This window comes from Polyodon spathula, chromosome 10 (genome assembly GCF_017654505.1).
Source record: "Polyodon spathula isolate WHYD16114869_AA chromosome 10, ASM1765450v1, whole genome shotgun sequence".
Classification (NCBI taxonomy): Eukaryota; Metazoa; Chordata; class Actinopteri; order Acipenseriformes; family Polyodontidae; genus Polyodon; species Polyodon spathula.
The window spans coordinates 1,944,940-1,965,073 of record NC_054543.1 but is presented as its reverse complement, the minus strand read 5'-3'; the positions used below and the strand labels follow the sequence as shown (position 1 = coordinate 1,965,073).

The window sequence follows — 20,134 nt, the reverse complement described above, 5'->3', positions numbered from 1 at the left end:
TTTTCATTATATTTATATATATTTATATATATATATATATATATATATATATATATATATATATATATATATATATATATAAATTGTATCTATCAATACACAATTAATTCAGTCACACAAATTACATTTTATGGAAAGATCAGTATGCTTTGTTACTAACCATCATCACACATTTTATACACTTGTTTGTTTGTTTTTCATTAAAAACATTTGCCAAGAAAAACATATTACATGGAGCTGAAGCCACGTGAACAGCCTTAGATTTGGATATCATGTTCAAAACTGTGTACTCCTCAGTGAAATTCATATATTGTAAATTAATTATCTCTTTAAATATTGTGCCTTTATTTCTAGTTGTGTAAGTTTTTTATTTATTTAGTTTTACTTTTGGATTAAAAAACTGACCTACTACAGTTTATATCATAACAGTTTTAGCAGTTTTTACAGTTTACTGACCAAAAGAAAGCACAAGGCTAAACTAAAAAAAAAAATAATAATCTCTTTTCAGTTTCTGCAGAGAAAGCCCACAGTTAGCAGAGTTGTTCACATCTGTAATCTTCCAGAGGGCAGCTGCACTGAAAATGATGTCATAAACCTGGGACTCCCCTTTGGGAAAGTCACCAACTATATCCTCATGAAGTCCACTCACCAGGTAGGGGTTGCCATTAGCAACGGAAAAGTAAAAACGTATTCAGCAGTTTCCGTCTGGGACAAATAAGAGCCAAACATAACAAAATAAGAATTACAAAGTACCTCTGTGATTTTTAAGAAGGTTAGTAAAGCTGAGAAAACACAAAGCCACCTTTTCAGGAACAGTGGCTTGAAACTTGTTTCCAGGAAACCTAGTTTGAGGTGACTTTGATGTGGCTTGAAACCTAGTCTGCTGAAACCAAGTCCCAAACCACAAAGGGGCTCCATGGTCCCTCAGCTTAACAGACAACATAAACCAACATAAACTGATGAGGGTCGTTATCAGTAAACATGCAACAGAGTGGTTCAGGTACAAAGCTCTCTTTTTTAATTAACAGGCTTTTTTGGAGATGGCCTATGCTGAGGCAGCCCAAGCTATGGTGCAGTATTACCAACAGACTCCAGCCACAGTTCATGACCAGAAGCTGCTGATTAGAATGTCAAAACGTTACAAGGAGCTGCAGCTCAAGGTAACCCAATCTGAGTCACGCGCCTGAGTGGATTGCATGCAGCAGTCTCAAATCAGGTTGCTGTTTAATTTGAAAACATATGCATAGTAATAGATTATCTCCATCTGTGTTTTTTTTTGTTTTTGTTTTAGAAACCAGGGAAGGATGTGGACTCTATCATCCATAACATTCATTCTCAGAGAGAAAAGGATGTGATGCATGATATAGAAAGGCAAGTATCTCAATATTTCCCATGTTTTATAACTAAGGCTCTTAATAAAACAGCTGTTTTATTCACTGGTTTATGACTGAATGAGCAAGGCTTTCTGAAGAGCTCTAGAAAAGCATTTCTGTGAATTGATGTAGATAAATAACACGCCGTGAGAGTAGAGGACTTTCACTGCACCGGATTTGGCAGCTCTACTAACTCAAGTTGAGCGAGAAGGCAAGAAAACAAACCTTCTTTGGGTCAGATTGCACCTGGAAAGCAGCTGGCTTTGGCTCATGCTTTGTGATTGCAAGTTTAGATGTCCTCTATATTTTTTGTGCACTAAGGTACCCCTTGGAGAGGACTCGATCTCGCAGCCCAATCAGTCGCTCCCTGAGCCCTAGGTCACACAGTACCAGCTTTACCTCCTGCAGCTCAGCCCACAGCCCCCTGGGCCCCACACGACTGGAGTGGAGCAACAGGCTGGAGGAGAGGAGGGCTTCCTGGGACTGGTCCCCCCACACACGGATAGAAGAGGATGAACAGGGCTGGGGGACTAATGAAAAGGATCCAGCGGATAACTGGATGGAGGACAGGAAGCAGTACCTGAAAGGCAGCGATAAGCTAAGCCCGAGATCTTTGGATGAATGGGTAGAAGAACTGCGGGGAAACAGGGAGAGGTATCCCAAGAACAGTCCCCGGAATGTGCCCTACTCCTCCTATCGAAGCAAAGAGGACGAGTATTACAAGAAGGAGTCTAAACACAAGTCAGACAGGCCTCAGAAACAGCACCAGCGCCACGACATAAAGTCCAAGAACAGGGACCCAGAGCCCCATCACAGAGAAAGGGAAGGGAAACATTCAGGGAGTGAGTCACAGGAGGACCCTGGCACAGAAACAAGAGTCAGCAGGACACCAGAAGATAGGGGTAGGAAAGGGAGCAGCGAGAGGGGGAGAAACAAGAAGGTAAATCGGCAGCCTTCAGCAGAGGAGGGGAGAGTGCCAGACAGTGAGGTAAGAACACAGGCTATGAACTGCCATCAGTTTCTTGTTAAAGTGCTGTATTATTTTTAAGTATATTGGTTACATACCAGTTTTATATCGTATCACTCGATTGTAGGGACAGGAAATAAAGCACAAAATAGAGAAAAGGCTAATGTCGCCTGACAGGAACGGCAAGGAATCAGGGGAGCCAGATACTGAGAGGAACCACAGAGATCAGGTAAAAATGAGTCCTTGCCAGACCCAAAACCAGGGTGAACATTACTCACTTTATATCACTTCTACCAACTTCAAGTTTCAGGGGTGTTTCGACAGTTACTTATAATCATTGTGGAGAGATGTCCAGTTTGATGATTTTGTTTGTGGAAAGTTATTTGTTAGAGACAAAAAGCAGCTTTGTGCAGTAAAGGTTGTTGTCCTGTTGTGAATTTATAAAGGATCCAGGAGCATCCTTGGAATGGATTGGGTTACACCTGTTGATTAGAGAAAAAATATTTCTTCCCGCTGGGGGGATTGAATAGCAATTTTTCAATCAGGTGGTGACTTTAAAGATTGTGATTTCAGGGTATGTTATGAGTAGAAGCATGAATGTTCCTGCAGCGTTTGATTCAATGTTGTGCCTGTGCAGCTAGTCAAGAGATCAGAAGTAACTGTCTGCTCTCCAAGTTAGGCTGAACATTTATATGAAATGACATTAGCGTTTACACTTCAGATTCTCTCCTTTAAACTTTCAGAAATGATATGAATCTATGGCAGCCAGGTAGTTTCCATGGTGACACTGTTGTGTTGATTACTCTTGCAGGGTGAGTGGGAGAGTGGCAGCGGGACTGAGGGGGAGTCGTGGTACCCCAGCAACATGGAGGAGTTGGTCACAGTTGACGAGGTGGGAGAGGAAGAGGACTGCATCATCGAGCCTGACATATCAGAACTGCAGGAGGCTGCCCAGGCAGGGGGGAAACCTGCTGAGCTGACTGACTCCAGCAGTGCGCCAGCGGGCAGCGTGGAGCTGAGAGGGATGTGTAGCTACAAGAAGACTGATGAGAGGGCAGGGGGGAGCCCAGCAACAAGAGATTCTGATGTTCAAGGGGACTACGATAAAGAACTAATTCCGAACCAAGTCCTTAAAGAAGAGGTCTGTGAACTGCAACAAGAAGATCATGTCAGGGAATTTCCAGCGCAGGATCTCCACACTGCCTTCAAAGAGGCATGTTCCTGCGCAGAGCTGGAACCAGTCAGCCCTGATCTCCCACATCAGGAGGAGGGCCTGCAACACCAAGGGGCCCTCATAGAAGACTGCAATCCTTCAGATGTGCTGGGGAATGGTGATGTTGGCAAGTTGGAAATGAAGAATAAATCTGCAGCTGAAGAAATGGTTAATGACAATATTCTAGAAGAACATAAAGGTAATATATTGTTACCTGTAACATTTAAAAAATGTTCCGATTCAAGGATTTGGTATGAAAGTTCCAATTGTTGGTTGTCATGTCTGCTTACAAGAAACATTGAATAATAATAATAATAATAATAATAATAATAATAATAATAATAATAATAATAATAATAATAATTCCATAATTTGGTTAATTCAAAGGTAGTCAGCTAACATAATAAAGAGTGTTAATTATAAGAACTGCTGGAGCAACTCCATCTGCCTCAAAGCATGAAGAGTTTGCGATTGGAAGCTGACCATTTGAAGATAGAGTGCAGGATAATCCCTCAAAATATTCTCAAATATGTGATGATGTAGTCTGAATTCTTAAGACCTTAGCTCTAGGAGACTTGATTTAAATAAATATATATATATATATATATTTTTATTTATCAGTCAAAAGCAAGTCACAGAGGGAGTCTCTCAGAGTCCCAGAGGAGGGCGCTAGTGAACCCCAATCCCAAGCACAATGGGAGGAGGAGAATGTGTTTGGGGAGCTCAGCATCCCATTAGGTGAGCATGAGGAGTCCTGCATCCAGACCTTTATCTGAAGATGCTTAGCATCTCACACAGACTGTCTGGCCACATTTGTAGTTTACCTGTTATAAGTTAATCTTATTTCAATATTCAGTCATGGCCAAAAGTTTTACATCACCTAGAATTTTAGGATCATGTAATCAAAGAAACTACATAACGATATCGCAAAAGTCTACTGGAAGCCATAATAGTAGTACAGTATTTGATGTTAGATTTCAAAATGTCGCTTTTTTATTTTTGTCACTTTTTCATGAAGTATATGGAAAACTACAAAGCAGTATGTAATGCAATATGTTAAATTAACATTATACAGCAGGTTTCATTGGACTTTATGAAGCAGAATGAGTTCATTCTGTAAGGTGATGCCATAGTTGTAACCTGCTCTGCAGCAGTGTTTGATTGATCTGTTGTTTATTTAGGGATGGAGTTTGTGGTGCCCAGGACTGGCTTTTACTGCAAACTCTGTGGGCTGTTTTACACCAGCGAGGAGACAGCCAAAACAACGCACTGTAGAAGTACTGTTCATTACAAGAACCTGCAGGTAAGCTCAACAGAACAGACAAGCAAAGCAGTGGGGCCATTGTATTACACTGCAGCGGTCCTTCCATAGACATGGGAACTTGCTCACTGAATCATTAAACTGAACGGAAAACTAACAACAGAAGCACAAGCAAAAAGGAACATCACTTGCAGTTGGCTTTAATGTCACTGGATAGTCTCTTCCAATTACACCAAGCTCTACAGGAAAACATTTCTAACATTATTTCTTATTACCGTATCCTTGTGCATTGAAACACACTGTAAGTGCATTGAATTACCGTATAGCAACAACAACAGAAGTGAATTTGGGCGGGCGTTCCTTTAGCTGTCTGGCTGCAGTGTTATGGAACGACTTCCCTGTAAACAGCAGAGGAGCTGACAGATTCAGTAAATGTGAATGTCTGTTAAAACCCATCTCTTCAGTGCGGTTGTGATGTAGTTTGAAACTGCATGAGGTGAACTGAGTGTTATTACCGTGCTGTTATTTCTTGATTGGTCTTAATTATTATAATACAAGTTGTTATCACTTTTAAATGAAATATCATCTAGGGTTCATTATATTGTTGCTACTTTAAATTAAATATTTCATATTTCATGTAATCATTAATGTACTTTCTTATCCCTGTATATACTTTCTCATCCATGCGTATTTTATTTGCTGTAAAGCACTCTGAGATGCCTTTATTGATGGGAAGTGCGCTGTATAAAGATTGTTTGATTGATTGATAGGCTAACCACTGTTGACATGACTGTAATGAATGCTGGTCTTGATCGTGATACAGATTATGTTTTAGGCTGCAGATGAGTCCCAGTGAGTAAACATGTGTATCAGGAAAGTGTGAAGCTATGCTCTTCTGCTGAAACTCTATCTTGTGTTATCCTGCTTGTAAAATGCACTTGAGTCATGAAATCCCCAGCAGGGGTCAGGATTAACATGACACAAAGATTCAACTGGCACTGCAAATCTGCACTGAGGTGTGGTCACCCAGACCCTGCAATCAAAGAGGGACACAGACCAGTGGATTCAGAGGTGTATTAAGTTGCTCGTTAGTGCCCAGACTGCGTTACTGCTTCTGCTAAATAACCTGACGCTGCTGAAACCTGCATGACTGCCTGACTGACATTCTTTTGATTACATTCCAAAGCGAAATGAGCAACAGCAGCTGTCGTGTCTGTCAAAATGGGTAATGTGGAGAAATGACGTACCTCCAGTGAGTTCATCATGTTCCTTGTCCACAGTAGGTTTGAAATGGTGGGACAGGTTTACAGGTTTTTAATTCATACTCTGTCAGGAGGAAGCTGCAGCCAAAAAAGGTTTCGTTTAAGCAACATGTCTCTCTCTCTCTCTCTCTCTCTCTCTCTCTCTCTCTATATATATATATATCGCTATATATATCTATATATATATAGTATTATTAAAGTATTATTAGTGGTATTATTGTTATATAGTTAATTAATATCTTTAATATTTCCCAATTACACAGCATTGCTTTGTGTACACAGTTGTTACAGTTGTTATAGATAAAACCCACACTTTGTCCAGAGCGGAAAAACCTCAATATTTTGTCTGCCGTGTCTTTTCAGAAGTACCTGACCCAGTTAGCAGAAGAAGGTATAAGAAGCGCACAGAGGAACAACACAGCTGCTGAAGAAGCTGGGATTGCCCCGCAGTTTGAAGGGAAGTAGCCCTGTTGATTCTGCAAAGGGGAAAAAAGGAAATATGTGCCTATTGTGAAGCAGAAACAGATGAGCCAGATCCTGGATAGGAGTCCAAGGAACTGCTGAAACAATAGACCACCTCCATCCACCTCAGTTGGTGTGCATGTAATACCAGCAGAACCATCTAATACCACACAGCTTCTCACACTCAGGCGTGCGCTCACGTGAGACGAGACTCCCGTCCGTATTCCTCACCGTGTAACTATACCACTGTGCTGTAAACCTGAGCAGAGTGGACTGTTACACATGAATGTGGCCTCCAGGTAAACATAGGCATATCCCTTTAGAATTACATTTAAACAAATGCAGTCTTGCTGTTCTTTTTATCCCAGTTGAAACTGCTGGTCTCTTACGGACAGGGTGGTGGCATTATGAGCGTTCTGATAATCACGTAGGCGCTGCTGAAATATCTACTAGGATAACTGTTCAGGGTGCTTCAGTTCACTCAGCTGAGACTTACAGGAACGCTACACAATTCAATGAATGGATCCCCAGACAATCCCCAGTAGATAGAAAACAATCACATCCATATGTGCAGTCCACTGACATTCTTTTAGGTTAAACAATGTATTTGATTTATGTGTTTCTGGCTGCCAAATGGCATGTTGTAAAATAAAAATACAGTAAACTCTTATCTTTATACACCTGCTACTATGTGTGTGCCAGATGGGGTCCAAATGTGGGCACCTCTCAATCCAAAATTGTCCAAACTAGGGAATGATTTGACTTTTTGTGTTTTAAATTGATCCGGTTTCCCTCCAGTGTAATCTATTGAAGATTAAAAGAGAAAATGAGTGCTTCCACCAGGCAGTCTTCAATTCATAGTAAGCCAGACCCTGTGACGTGTGCAATTGAGAGGTTCTATTCGGCTTAAGAGCAGCTCAAATTTCTCAAAAGGTGGTGAAGGAACCTCAGCTGCTTCGGGGTCTTTGAAGGCAGCATAGTTTCCTGATTAATCTATCACTTGTGCCACCACAGGGGTCCCAGTCACCTCTATCTAAGGGGTCTGTGCACACCGCAAGGATCCTGCACTTTGAGAACGGCAATAAGATAAAAGCAGAGACATATTCAGGGAAAATACTTTTACACAGAGCTGTAATTGTTGAAGTACACTTGAACTGGACCATTTATGTTAATATTTATTGTGGATTTTCATTAAAAGTATTATATATTTTGGGGTTTGTACAAAGTTTTGATTTTTTTTCCCCTGAACTGTACAGTTGATTGCACGGAGGGGTGAAGCTTTGTATTTAATTCTTTGTTGAAAGTTTTAAATGTGGATTTTTTTCAGAAAGTGATTGCAATAAACATTTTGAAACGATGTATGAGTGGGCCACTTTTTTTCATCACAGTGTTAAAGAAAGGCATCCACTGATGTGTGTTTTCATAGGCATGTCTACAGGGTCTGTTTAATGGTATAAGCAGCAGTGGTAACGGTTATCCCTGAGATCAGCCAATGGAGTAAAACCTCACAGCACTTTTTTTTTTTTTTTTTTTTTTTTAAACAGACTTCTGTGGAAACACTTTTTTGCGTGCAAAAATCAGGTTTGCTTGGATCCAGAAATAATTCTGAAAGAAAATTATAAATATTGCAGTCCTGCTTTTATATAAAAAAACTAACAGGATAGATTTAGCTTCCGAGAAACGAATTTTACAATCCAACAGAAAGATAGAGCACACGTTTGCTTTTCCAAATGGAAGGCAGTCCACGTTTTGCACCGAGTAGTAAATCTTGTGTGTCACATGGATCTCTAGTGACACCTGGTGTTAATATTAGTTATCGCAGTGTTGCTTCAGTACTTATCTCAACCGTTTGAGGGATACTTCTTACAGCTCTCGTTTCCACGCTGCCAATCCCGGTTGCTATCGACCCGGTGTGCAGTGTTTCATGGTCCATGTGCAAGGGAAGCGGCGCTATGCTTTAGTGCGAGAGGTCCCGGGTTCGCGTCCCCTCTCCGCCTGTGTGTGGATTGCCTCGCCCTGTGTCATGGGCCTGCCTGCGTTAATCAAGTTTCGCTACAATACTGTAAATGCAGTTCGCCTCTTGTTAAGTAACGAAATTCCACAGAGTTCACACAAACTTTTACAATTTCTAAAAACATGTTTTTAAAAAAATCGTGACTCAAGTGGATATAAAATATTAATAACTCATTAATAGATCAGTATATGCGTTACCGTATCCAGGAAGTATACTTAAAACGTTAGATTTGCCGACCTGTTGCGAACACTACAGCTGCAATGCTCCTCTTCCAAAGCAAGGGGGCAGCATCTATTCAGCATCGAGATCCAGGGCCCGTATGAACCTCCCATCCTTGCCGTGCTGTAATACAAGGATAGGATATCTTTGGCCGCGCTGCCTTGATTAAAGAGACCGCTTCATTCCTTACTCTGATTGGCCGTGAACTGCTGCCAATAAACTGCGAGGAGATAGTCACCTGATGCTGTTGCTGGGCCGAGAAAAACAAAAACAGGCGAGAGTTGAAGTTGCTGAGGTCGGGGGTGTATAGAGAGCACGGTCGGTTAGGAGCACGGTGCTTGCTGTTTGAGCAAAGCGTATTTGCTCTTGGTAGATAGTAGTTTGTATTAGTTGCATGCCTTTTTTGGACCGAAGTACAGAACGAGCTACGGACGGTACTGGCATTTTGTTTGTTTATATTTGGTAACATCGACATAGAACAAAGTTTGGAAATGTCAACAATCGTTGTCTTGTTGTCTTGAGGAGTTGTAAACATATATTATTATTATTATTATTTATTTTTAACATGCAAGAAATAAGCGGCGTACCTTTAAGAATAAGCCTACCAGCTTTTAAAATAAACGAACTTGCAACAATGAAATCCACCCTTCGTGTAATTGCAAGAAAGGTTGCGATTTGTAATGACGCACTAAGTTATCCGTCCCATACAGTCCGGGCCACCTTGTCTCCTGTAATTTAAACAGGGCATGAGTAAAATGCTAATATGAGTGGTTACATAAGAGACTTGATATCGGTGAAGTCATGCTTTTATTTTTTTTTTAATTAATTTGTTTGCAGTATATTTAAGTATTATGCAAGGACCTTATTATGAAAGGATCTTAATAAAATGAAAGTTAATTTTACAGTATACTTTAATCTGGTTATAATATCATAGCTTTAAACACAATGGCTGAGCTCGAGCTTAAATAAACAGTGGTGTTGGTAGCATTTGCCCAGTGTTGCACTGAATATCGAAATTGCTAGAACTCGTATGATTGTGCTGTTAGTGTTAGTTTTTTCTACAGCAGTATACCGTAAAACAGCATGGTTTTGTGTTGGTTCTTAATTGCTAAAAAAAAAAAAACTTCTGTTTTTATTCATACAGTAAAGAGGTGGATTGACTGGTTACTGTAAATTTAAGTAAAGTCGACCGATATCTGAAACTATATATTTCCATTGAATTTGGTGTAAGGATGGATTGGGCACCAGTGCGTGATACATGTAGGGGCATGCCCCTGGCACGGGCGAGAGACAACTTTACAGATGATGCTGGCAGATTTGTTCTCACTTATAAAACTAAACTAAACTAAAAAGCAAAGTGCGCAGTTAAGCAGGCACCGATGTTACTTCTTTTCTTTCAGGCCAGGAGAGGCGTATCTTTAGTTCCATTCACTGTTCTTTTGCAGCAGATTCACAATAAAACATGGCGACAGAATGTCAGGCGTGGCTTAATGTGGGTAAGTTGACCACGTGTTCTGTCTTGATTATTGCTATGTTAATACCATTACCATTTTCCTTGCATGCAATTTGAAATAGTTTCAGCATTTAGCTAATAATGAACTTTTCTAACCAATTATGTGGTAGTTTGAGCAACATGCAGACACGTTTCATAAGTGTGTGTATTAAAAAAAAAAAAAAAAAGATCCTCAGAGTTTATGTATACACACACACACAGTATATAGGTTAAAGTGTCCACCAGTAGCCTTTCAGTTCATTTGTTTGGTTCAGTTCCATTGGTCCATGTTGAAGCTGATGAGTTCCTCTTGCAATTTTTTGGTAATTTGCAAAAGGGTGCTGAAGACACCTGTGAGGTTGAGGCAGCTAGGAGGTTCCTTGAAGATAGGACCCTGCCATTCAGTCTGATCCCCAGGGCTGTGTTCCAGAATGTGTCCCCACAGGTAGATACAGATGTACCTGTTTTGGATGGTGGCACCGTCATACTTTAATCAGAAAGCACACTACCTGCTGTACTTCAACAGCTGTTAATCACTTCCAGAACTGTACTGTACAGGCTGTCAATTTTAAACTTAGTCTCATTTTAATTTAAAAAAGCAGTTTTGAATCACAGTTGGGTAGCTGATTTATATGCAGGTGTGGAGCTGCTCTTTTTAAGGTTATAAAATGGCTTGGGAAATTTCCTGCATCCTGATAAGCTGCTGACATTCCAAACCCATACTGGTTAAGAGTACAGCCACTGGTTCACTTCTCCTGGTATTCCCATCAGGATAACAAGAGCTCCATGTGTCCAGAAGGAGCTGTGTTGTATGAGGTTGTATCAGTACAATCAACACCTGCTTGTGTGATTGATGTTTACTTAACGCTTGATTGTATGCCACACTTTACACTTGCATATATCAGGAGAAGGGCTCATTCAAAACACAAGAGAACTATTCTACTGCTTGATTGCACTTCCATATTATTATTATTATTATTATTATTTATTTATTTATTTATTTATTTATTTTGTATTAATTGGTTTTAACAATAAACAGTAATTTGTCATATCCTATGTATTTAAATCCCCTGTAATTTGACATAAATAAACAGTTTTTTTTTAAAACTAGATTTATTAGGTGTAAGGTACAATGTAGCACATGTGCCAGTATAAATCCTGTATATATTGGGCAGTAACTTTTAAGGCTGTAGCCATCACCAATTCTGGTATCTCTAGCCATTACCTTACACAGATCACATTTCAAATGTTAGCAGGGTAGTGAGCTTTAGTGGTTAGTGTATGTATTTATTTATTTTGTTCTCCCCTTCATGTGATGTCTCTAACTAGCATCCTGTCAGATGACCTCTTTCAAGGCTCTCTTTCTCCTCCTGTTCCAGAAAACAGCTCCTTGCTCTCTAGCGACGATGAAAAGGTGGTAACCCTGAACACTGATGATGAGATCAATGGGAACTGGATCACAGCAACCTCATCCACCGTCCATGAGGCTCGGGTGAAGGCCAAAGCAAAGAGACGCCTCCGGAAGAACTCGTCTCGAGACTCCGGGCGGGGGGACTCCCTCAGCGATAACGGGGAGAGCGTCCGAGCTGTGCCTGTCACTCCCACCAGCCCCAAGGGAAAGCTGCTGGACAGAAAGTCCCGGTCTGGGAAAGGGAGAGGTCTGCCAAAGAAAGGTACTCCATCTCATGAAGGGGTTCCTCAGTCTCACGCTGTGTGTTCATGATGGGTAGCGTTCACAACCGGGGTTTGCGTTTCTCAAACTGCTTATGTGACACAAGGCTGCCGGGTATCGCTGTGGATAGACCTGTAGCTGCTCAAGTGTTTCCCGTTGCAGTAACATTATGGGGCCCCATGCATGGGCTTACTATCTCACAGAAAGATTTAATTGGCATTAATAACAGCTGTTACTCTGTTCATATGCCCCAGTAAAAACAAGTTGATGCATTGCATTGGACTCTCTGTGGAGAGAAAATCGAATGCTTGCTTCTACTAAATAGATCTGAAAAGGCCTTGTTAGAAAATTAGGTTTGTACTGTAAATGAAATCATTACCTGTCCGGGGCATTCTTCACGTCACAGGAACAAAATAAGTCTGTCTAATGTAACATACAAACCAAAACTAAAAAAAAAAAAAAAAACTTCTGAAAGGATTCTTAACAATAACTGTGTTTTGATCTGCCATGTACAGTATGCATCTCATTTCTTACTGTTCAGGGTATATTTAAATCCCCCAATTAGAAGTGGATTTTTTGGCAAACCTCTCTTTGGCAGCCCAGTAGTGCAGAATGACACCCCGATTTATTTATTCCTCAATTTTCAAAATGTAACAAATAAAAAAAATTAAAAAAACCACAGTGAAACATGTTAGTGAGCAGGTTGGCTGCTTATCCATTCCAATAAACGACCTATGGCACTTGAGGTAGAGGTGTCTCTGTATCTTAAGCTGTCCAGACTCTGCTTTGGCAGTGGGAAGCCACTGACCCTCTCCATTCTCAGTAAGTCCATGTGCTTGTTTGTTTTTCAAGCTTGTAATTTTACCAGAATAACTTTTATAACTGTAATAAAGAGACAGTTATGTAGAGCTGTAAGTGTGGACCGGAGCTCCTTTACAAAAATGTGGCATACTGTAGAGTAACTCCGATTACTTGCATAAGGATGGTAATTTGTCAAAGACTGCAGTTCTGCTGTCTAGAATTACTGTCACAACTGCACGGTAAATGTTTTCAATCTCCAATCCACATGGTTAACAAGCTGCCCTTGTGTGCCAGACTCATAACATTCTCAATCCGTGTGTTATTTTTGTTGCTGTCAGTTTACCGATATTGCATTGTTCATTTCTTAACTCCGTTTCCCTTCCTCAGGTGGAGCAGGAGGTAAAGGGGTTTGGGGCTATCCTGGTGAGGTGTATGATCTTGAAGAAGTCGATGTCAGGGATCCCAATTATGATGAGGACCAGGTAGATGTACCGCTGGTGTTTTTGCCAGATGAGCTAATTCAGTTGTTCACGTATGGAGAGAATAAACAAATATCTATTGTTTATAGCTCTTCAGTGTGTAAAGTGAGTAGCTGCTCATTTTAGGTGTTATTTACTGAGATCTTTAAACATCTTGTCAGGGGAACTGGTGGCCAAATCATTTGCATGTCGAGTTGTTGTGTTGAAGTGAAAGTCTGATGGCAGTTTATTATGAGATAATAGCAGGCTTACTTTCTCTGGCTGCCATGAGAGCTGTACCTACAGCAGCCTCGCCTAATCTTGAGCAACAATCTCTGGCACACTGTTTGAGAGAACACGGTTTCCATGTTGTTGCATGTGTGTTTTACATACATATTGCACTACAATAAAATAACAACATGTTTACTCCTATTAGTTCATTGGTTGTCAAAATCTGGGCTCAGGAAATTCTTCTGTCTGTGGCAACAGACAACATGTTTTTGATGTCTGGACAGGTTTATCACTGCATTATGAGATACATAGCAATACTAAAAGAAAGTAGTACACATTTTTGACAAACATTTGGGCTTACTCTTTAGTTGAAACATTTGTTAAATAATTCTGTTCATTTGTTTTAGTATTGACAGATGAGCAGTTCCAAGACTAGATCGGATTGACTGTGCCCAGGAACACTTGTTTTGGGAGCAAACGACTCTTTAATGAGATTTAATGTTTTGGGACCTCACTACACATGGGATGAAAATTTAACAGACATGCATTTCCTGAGGGACTGGGATAAGGGAAGGAGAACTGGTGTTTAAACTGTTCATGTGGCAAAATAAATGAGAATTTTAAATTTAAGAGTGTGTTTTTACAGGAGAACTGTGTGTATGAAACTGTCGTCTTGCCCTTGGATGAAGGAGTCTTTGAGAAGACTGTGACACCAATTGTCCAGGAATACTTTGAACATGGAGACACAAATGAAGTTGCGGTAAATTAATGCCACTGTAATGCCTTAAAGATTGTAACCAGCAAAGCAGTATAGATTTAAAACTGGACCTACAGCACATCAGGTTTTTGTCTTGTAAGATTTTGCAACTAAGTTTAGTCTGTTTAGCCTAAATAGTATCAGGAACGGTAATAAAAAGCATTGAAAAATGTAATTGATCTTTTACTTTAGTCTGTATACTGTATATACTCCCTACCTTGAAATGGTCATAATTGCGTTTACTGCTTTTAGAGAGTAAGTAGCTGGGTTCCGAAAAATCATTACACGTCCCCATGTGTTGCTACAACTTTTTAAATAACGTACCTGTAATTTCTCTTTTCATTGTTAACATCCTTTTTACACTGACAACCTTAAAGTCTGTTTTAAAGCTCTTTTCAAAATGGCCACTCTGGTGGACTGGGGTTTAAGAACATAAGAAAGTTTACAAACGAGAGGAGGCCATTTGGCCCATCTTGCTCGTTTGGTTGTTAGTAGCTTATTGATCCCAGAATCTCATCAAGCAGCTTCTTGAAGGATCCCAGGGTGTCAGCTTCTACAACATTACTGGGGAGTTGATTCCAGACCCTCACAATTCTCTGTGTAAAAAAGTGCCTCCTATTTTCTGTTCTGAATGCCACTTTGTCTAGTCTCCATTTGTGACCCCTGGTCCTTGTTTCTTTGTTCAGGTCAAAAAAGTCCCATGGGTCGACATTGTCAATACCTTTTAGAATTTTGAATGCTTGAATTAGGTCGCCGCGTAGTCGTCTTTGTTCAAGACTGAACAGATTCAATTCTTCAATTCCTGTCTGCATATGACATGCCTTTTAAGCCCGGAATAATTCTGGTCGCTCTTCTTTGCACTCTTTCTAGAGCAGCAATATCTTTTTTATAGCGAGGTGACCAGAACTGAACACAATATTCAAGATGAGGTCTTACTAGTGCATTGTACAGTTTTAACATTACTTCCCTTGATTTAAATTCAACACTTTTTACAATGTATCCGAGCATCTTGTTAGCCTTTTTTATAGCTTCCCCACATTGTCTAGATGAAGACATATCTGAGTCAACAAAAACTCCTAGGTCTTTTTCATAGATAGTTTTAGATCTGTCCTCTAAATCACTGCAGCAAGAGCAATTTAAATCATGGATTATTATTGATGTATTGCCTGTTTGACAATATGGGCAATAATCCTTACAACATCAGTGCACTGAAGATCTTAGAAGCACACGTTGAAGTTATAAGTGTAAAAAGTTGTGAGGATGTTAACAATCAAAAGAGAAGTTACAGGTACGTTATTTAAACAGTTGTAGCAACACCTGGGGACGTGTAACACTATATTTTTTCAAACTAGTTACTCCATGGAAACAATAATTAATTTCTTTTTTCAAAGGACACTTTTTTGCCATCTTTATCCTTCCCCCTAACTAGCGATCTTTTAGCTTAAGCAGGTAGGAACCCATAATTAGCTTTTGACATCCCACTGCACTAATAAACCTGTGCCAAAATTCTTCTAGTCTGGGAGTTCAGAGGATGAAATTGCTCACTGTAATAAAACCATGGCAATCCACTTTTAAAAACTCTGTAGTCTTGACTACAATCCTGAATGGTGTGAGTTTAATTTTTCAGGAGCTGCTGCGTGAGCTGAACCTGGGTGAGATGAAGAGTGGCGTGCCAATGTTGGCAGTATCGCTTGCGCTGGAGGCTAAAGCAAGCCACCGAGAGCTGACATCCAGGCTCCTGACTGACCTGTGTGGGAAGCTGTTGAGCAGAGATGATGTGGAGAAATCGTTTGACAGGCTCCTCAGGGAGCTGCCAGAGCTAGTCCTCGACACTCCAGGGGCACCACAGGTAAACACGGCGCCTATTTCCATCTGGGTGGACATGCTGCACACAGCTCTGCTCAGGATGTGGCTTGTGGGCCAGGTCGAAAAAATGTTTGATTTCTTAACACAAAGCTATGTTTAGAGAAGCTTATCTAATGAAACTTGGTTAAAACATTCTTTATATGCACACCTCACATTTTAACACTTGCTACTAAATGTCTTGGTATCCCTGAGTAGATAATAGCTGCCTTACCCCTAAAAAATGTGTTTCTGCCCTGGTGACTGAAAGGACAAAATTCTTCATTGCAGAAACCTATTTTTGGCGGTATCAGTGCTGTTTATGTTCATATTAAATGCTGTGCGACAGCTTAGCAGTGAAAGCTTACAGAACACAAGTTCAGTTTACCACTAGCTTTGCTTATTAACATGGATAGGTTTTGTTCTTTTTGATGTAAACCGTGGAAGTGTTTTAAAAAAAAAAAAAAAGCGCAAGCTAGACAATGATGTAATGATTTTTTTTTCCCCTCCTCCCTTCTTGTCAGCTTACATCAGCTGTAAGAAAAGTAATAACAGGAAGCTCTGTGGCATGGGCTCAAATAAACAGAACTGTTGTTACTATGCTGCTGCTTGTTAGAGATGCATTTCACCTCGTTTCTTTCACCAGCAGAGAGACGGGAGAGCTCTCGCTATTGTTTCTTTGTTTCTGCAGGAGCGAAATGCAAGTTCAGTGTAGGGAGAGTTTAAAGGTCTTTTTCATGAGCAAACACTGGTAGCTTAGTCCTGGTTAAGTGAGCATGAGTTCATTACTTTTACAGAATTTGCACAGGAACAAAAGCTGTTTGGTACAAGTGTTTTTGTACCAGCAAAATGACTTGGCCAACTTTTTCTTTCTGTCTTTCCTGCCCTGTGTCATTCGCTACCCTAGCTTTGTTCAATGTGTAGTTTTTGAGATTTAGAGTAAATAACACACTCCAAATTTTGTATCTTAATAACAATTGTGTAGAAACTGAATTGTCCTTTTTTAAAGCAGGAGTAAAACAACAATAAAATCCAGTACAAGTTAGAATTGGAATGCATATTTAAAATATCTGAATTAAATGAGCCACTGAACCCTTTTCTTCTCCATTGTAGCTTGTTGGTCAGTTCATTGCGCGGGCAGTTGGGGATAAGATTCTCTCCAAGGATTACATTGAGAGCTACAAAGGGAAAGTGGACTGTGACCATGCCAGGTAAGGGTTTGTATTTGTCAACTGTTCCTTGTAGCAGATTTGCTGGGAGTGTTAGAAGATTCACTTGCAAAACAAATCCTAGCCATAGCTTCTGCTTGTAGCTTTATTATATGCATTGATTCCCCACAACACCCATTTCTGTGTATTTTATGCGATAGATTTAAACAGTAGTTGTCCGTCTAAAAGCGCTGGTGTTTTAAATCTTTAAAACGTTCCCTTCTAGGCATTCCATATTTGTATAGTGTAGTTTGATCAATTCATCTGTGCTCTCTCAACATACTGTCCATTACTTCAATGGTTTGCAGAGCTGCTTTGGACAAGGCAGCAGTACTCCTCAAAATGAGTAAGGGAGGACTGTGGGGAACAGGAGGAGGTCAGCGACCTGTCAATCAGTTAATGAAAGAGGTAAGAAACCTGCCCTGTGTGGTTTATCCTAACTGTCAAATCTCTTATGGTGTATGTGGCTGATGTATCCCAATGTAATTGCATCAGTCCCATGGTGGCATACCAGAATATAAAGCTTTCTTTTTAAGCGGATCCCTGTTTTCTATCAGATTGACCTATTGCTGAAGGAGTACCTGCTGTCAGGTGATGTAGCAGAAGCAGAGAGGTGCCTGCAGGAACTGGAAGTGCCACATTTTTACCATGAGTTTATCTATGAGGTAAGAGTGGCTCAACAAGCTTGTGTCCTGCAAGCTAACAGCACAGTGTGAGGCTCCAGCGACTGTCCTGCTGTTTTGACAGTTTCCTTATTCCAAACCATTGCAAAAACCGTCAGCACAATTGTAAAGAATGCCTCTCGGCAGGTATGCTTCAGCATGGTTCCTTATATTAAAGCAGTGTGTGTTTGTAAAACAATTATTGAAGGTATTTATAGGCTCCCTATTGCAGTGCAACTCCTCTAATCTTAGTTCTTGGCAAACAAACCAGACCAGGGATTGCACTGTTAGAAATGTAATCCTAAGAGAAATGCACATAATACATAGTGACCAATGTTGGGTAATGGCCCTGCATCCTAAGCTTTAATATCGCTGCATTTTGAATGGGAAGTAGTGCTGTAGTGTCTGATTTTGTTTTTAGGCAGTGGTCATGGTTTTGGAATCCACTGGAGAAACCACATTTAAAATGGTGCTGCAGCTACTGAAATTTCTGTGGGAGTCCTCTGTCATTACTGTAGACCAAATGAGAAGGGTAAGAGCAGTATCTGTTTTAAAAAATAAATATGACATTGACTATTCTTGTTGAATGAGATCATTGGATGCTGTTTTTAGTGAAGCGTTTATTTTTCAGCCATGAAATGTTCTGTTTCAGGGTTTTGAAAGAGTTTACATGGAAATTCCAGAGATTAACATAGATGTGCCACATGCCTATTCTGTGCTGGAGCAATTTGTGGAACAGAGCTTTAACGCAGGTGTTATCACCAAAAAACTGAGGGACCTTTGCCCATGCAGGTGAGATTACTTCTGGGTACTGGGATGTAGCTGAATTGTATTAGGTGGCATAGGCTACCACCACTACACACACACATCATTAGGTAATTTCATGTGTTCTTACCTGCAGGTGTTACAGAATGCGTGTAGCCATGCTGGTTCCCTCATTGCAACAAGCTATTCCCTGTCTGTTGAATTTGCCTGCCCTGTTTCAAACCCAAAACACACTGCAATTATTGTTAATCATGAAGAGGTTGTCAAACTGTTGCAAAGAACTAAGACCTGTATATAACTCTTGTGTAATGAGTTGTACATACAGTACTCCACTTAATGTACTGTGTAATAACAAGCAACGTATGATATTAAAGGCCTCTGTTTTTTTTTTTTGATTAAGAAACATGAACAAAGATTTTAGTTTTACTTTTGTGCATTCTAAGCAATTCTAATGCTATTTGCATATTAATCGCATGTACAGTAGTTGTGTTCTCTCTGGTGTAAATAGACAGAAACTAATCTTGTTTGTTACTAATGTTATGTTTGCACCATTTAAGAAAAAAAAATCAAATGTAAATCGAATCGCTCTTGTTTTTTAGGGGACGTAAAAGGTTTGTAAGTGAAGGAGATGGTGGACGCCTTAAACTTGAAAGCAACTGAAGAGAAGCTGCAGAAGCCTCTGTGCCAGCTCTACTCGAACCCTAGAGTTGCTTTACGCTATTCATATTCATGGTGTAACAGTTCAGATACAAAACATTACTTGTAAAGCCTATAGAGTGTAAACCATGAAAAAGGGGAACCAAAAAGCCCCCCCCCCCCCCCCCCCTTTTTTTTCTTTGGGGGCTGGGGTTTTTAAAAGCACACCCGGTTGGTGTTTTGAAATACGCTAACCCTGTTGAAAGTGCCACACTTCAATTAGTCATTCCATGTTTGTATCACTGTCGCTTGTTTTCCTGACAGCATTGTATTTGTATGAACCACTGGTTTGTGTATAAAGCTTTATATTAGGGGTAATGTTTTGTGCTGTGTAGCACAGCCCCATTCCACCCCTGTTGGCTGCTATTGTTCATGTGCTGTGCTTAAGAAGAAAAAAAAATGTTTGACATTACAAATACACTGTAATTGGAATTTTTAAATGGCACAGAAAAAAAAAAAATTCAGGGCAAAATAAACCATTTATCTTTTAGGTGGGATAACTGAAATGGTATTGTGAACATCTATTTTTGTATTAATCTGAAAAGTGAAATGGAACTTTGGTCTTGCTCAGTGTCACTGTCAAGAATATAAAATTTCTATGAAGTTTAATGTTTTTGTTTTGTACTTTTTTATGTTTGACAAGATTTCTGTCTTCCTTGGACACTTTGTATCCTCCAATAGTAACTGGGAGTCAACGTCATAATAGTAAGGTTATGTGTAACAATTTAATTACATGTAGAGAGTAAGACCTTACAGAAATACAATATTTTTAAGTTACC

General features: G+C 40.0%; 2 protein-coding genes across 4 annotated transcripts in view; both read left to right on the top strand.

Moving 5' to 3' along the window:
• Positions 1-8,945, top strand: part of LOC121321709 (RNA-binding protein 20-like) — a 46,857-nt gene extending 37,912 nt beyond the window's left edge. Inside the window, exons 6-14 of one of the 2 annotated variants that reach the window (XM_041260785.1) lie at positions 509-652; positions 1,029-1,160; positions 1,292-1,371; positions 1,695-2,361; positions 2,468-2,569; positions 3,152-3,752; positions 4,175-4,291; positions 4,735-4,856; positions 6,440-8,945. In XM_041260785.1, the coding sequence (XP_041116719.1) occupies positions 509-652; positions 1,029-1,160; positions 1,292-1,371; positions 1,695-2,361; positions 2,468-2,569; positions 3,152-3,752; positions 4,175-4,291; positions 4,735-4,856; positions 6,440-6,541 (2,067 nt within the window). In that variant the 3' untranslated portion in view covers positions 6,542-8,945. The remainder of the gene's footprint in view (positions 1-508; positions 653-1,028; positions 1,161-1,291; positions 1,372-1,694; positions 2,362-2,467; positions 2,570-3,151; positions 3,753-4,174; positions 4,292-4,734; positions 4,857-6,439) is intronic. The other variant, XM_041260786.1, reaches the window with a different exon arrangement.
• A 128-nt stretch (positions 8,946-9,073) lies between these two features.
• LOC121321710 (programmed cell death protein 4-like) lies at positions 9,074-19,964 on the top strand. Of its 2 annotated transcripts, XM_041260787.1 has the most exons (12): positions 9,074-9,205; positions 10,172-10,267; positions 11,643-11,936; positions 13,124-13,218; positions 14,072-14,185; positions 15,810-16,031; positions 17,138-17,235; positions 17,541-17,640; positions 17,790-17,897; positions 18,316-18,426; positions 18,547-18,686; positions 19,259-19,964. In XM_041260787.1, exons 2-12 carry the CDS (start codon positions 10,234-10,236, stop codon positions 19,317-19,319), a joined length of 1,377 nt encoding a protein of 458 aa, XP_041116721.1. In that variant the 5' UTR covers positions 9,074-9,205; positions 10,172-10,233; the 3' UTR covers positions 19,320-19,964. The 2 variants fall into 2 exon arrangements, with proteins under 2 accessions (XP_041116721.1, XP_041116722.1); XM_041260788.1 differs by lacking the exon at positions 9,074-9,205 and having other exon boundaries at positions 9,213-10,267.
• Positions 19,965-20,134: the final 170 nt, after the last annotated feature.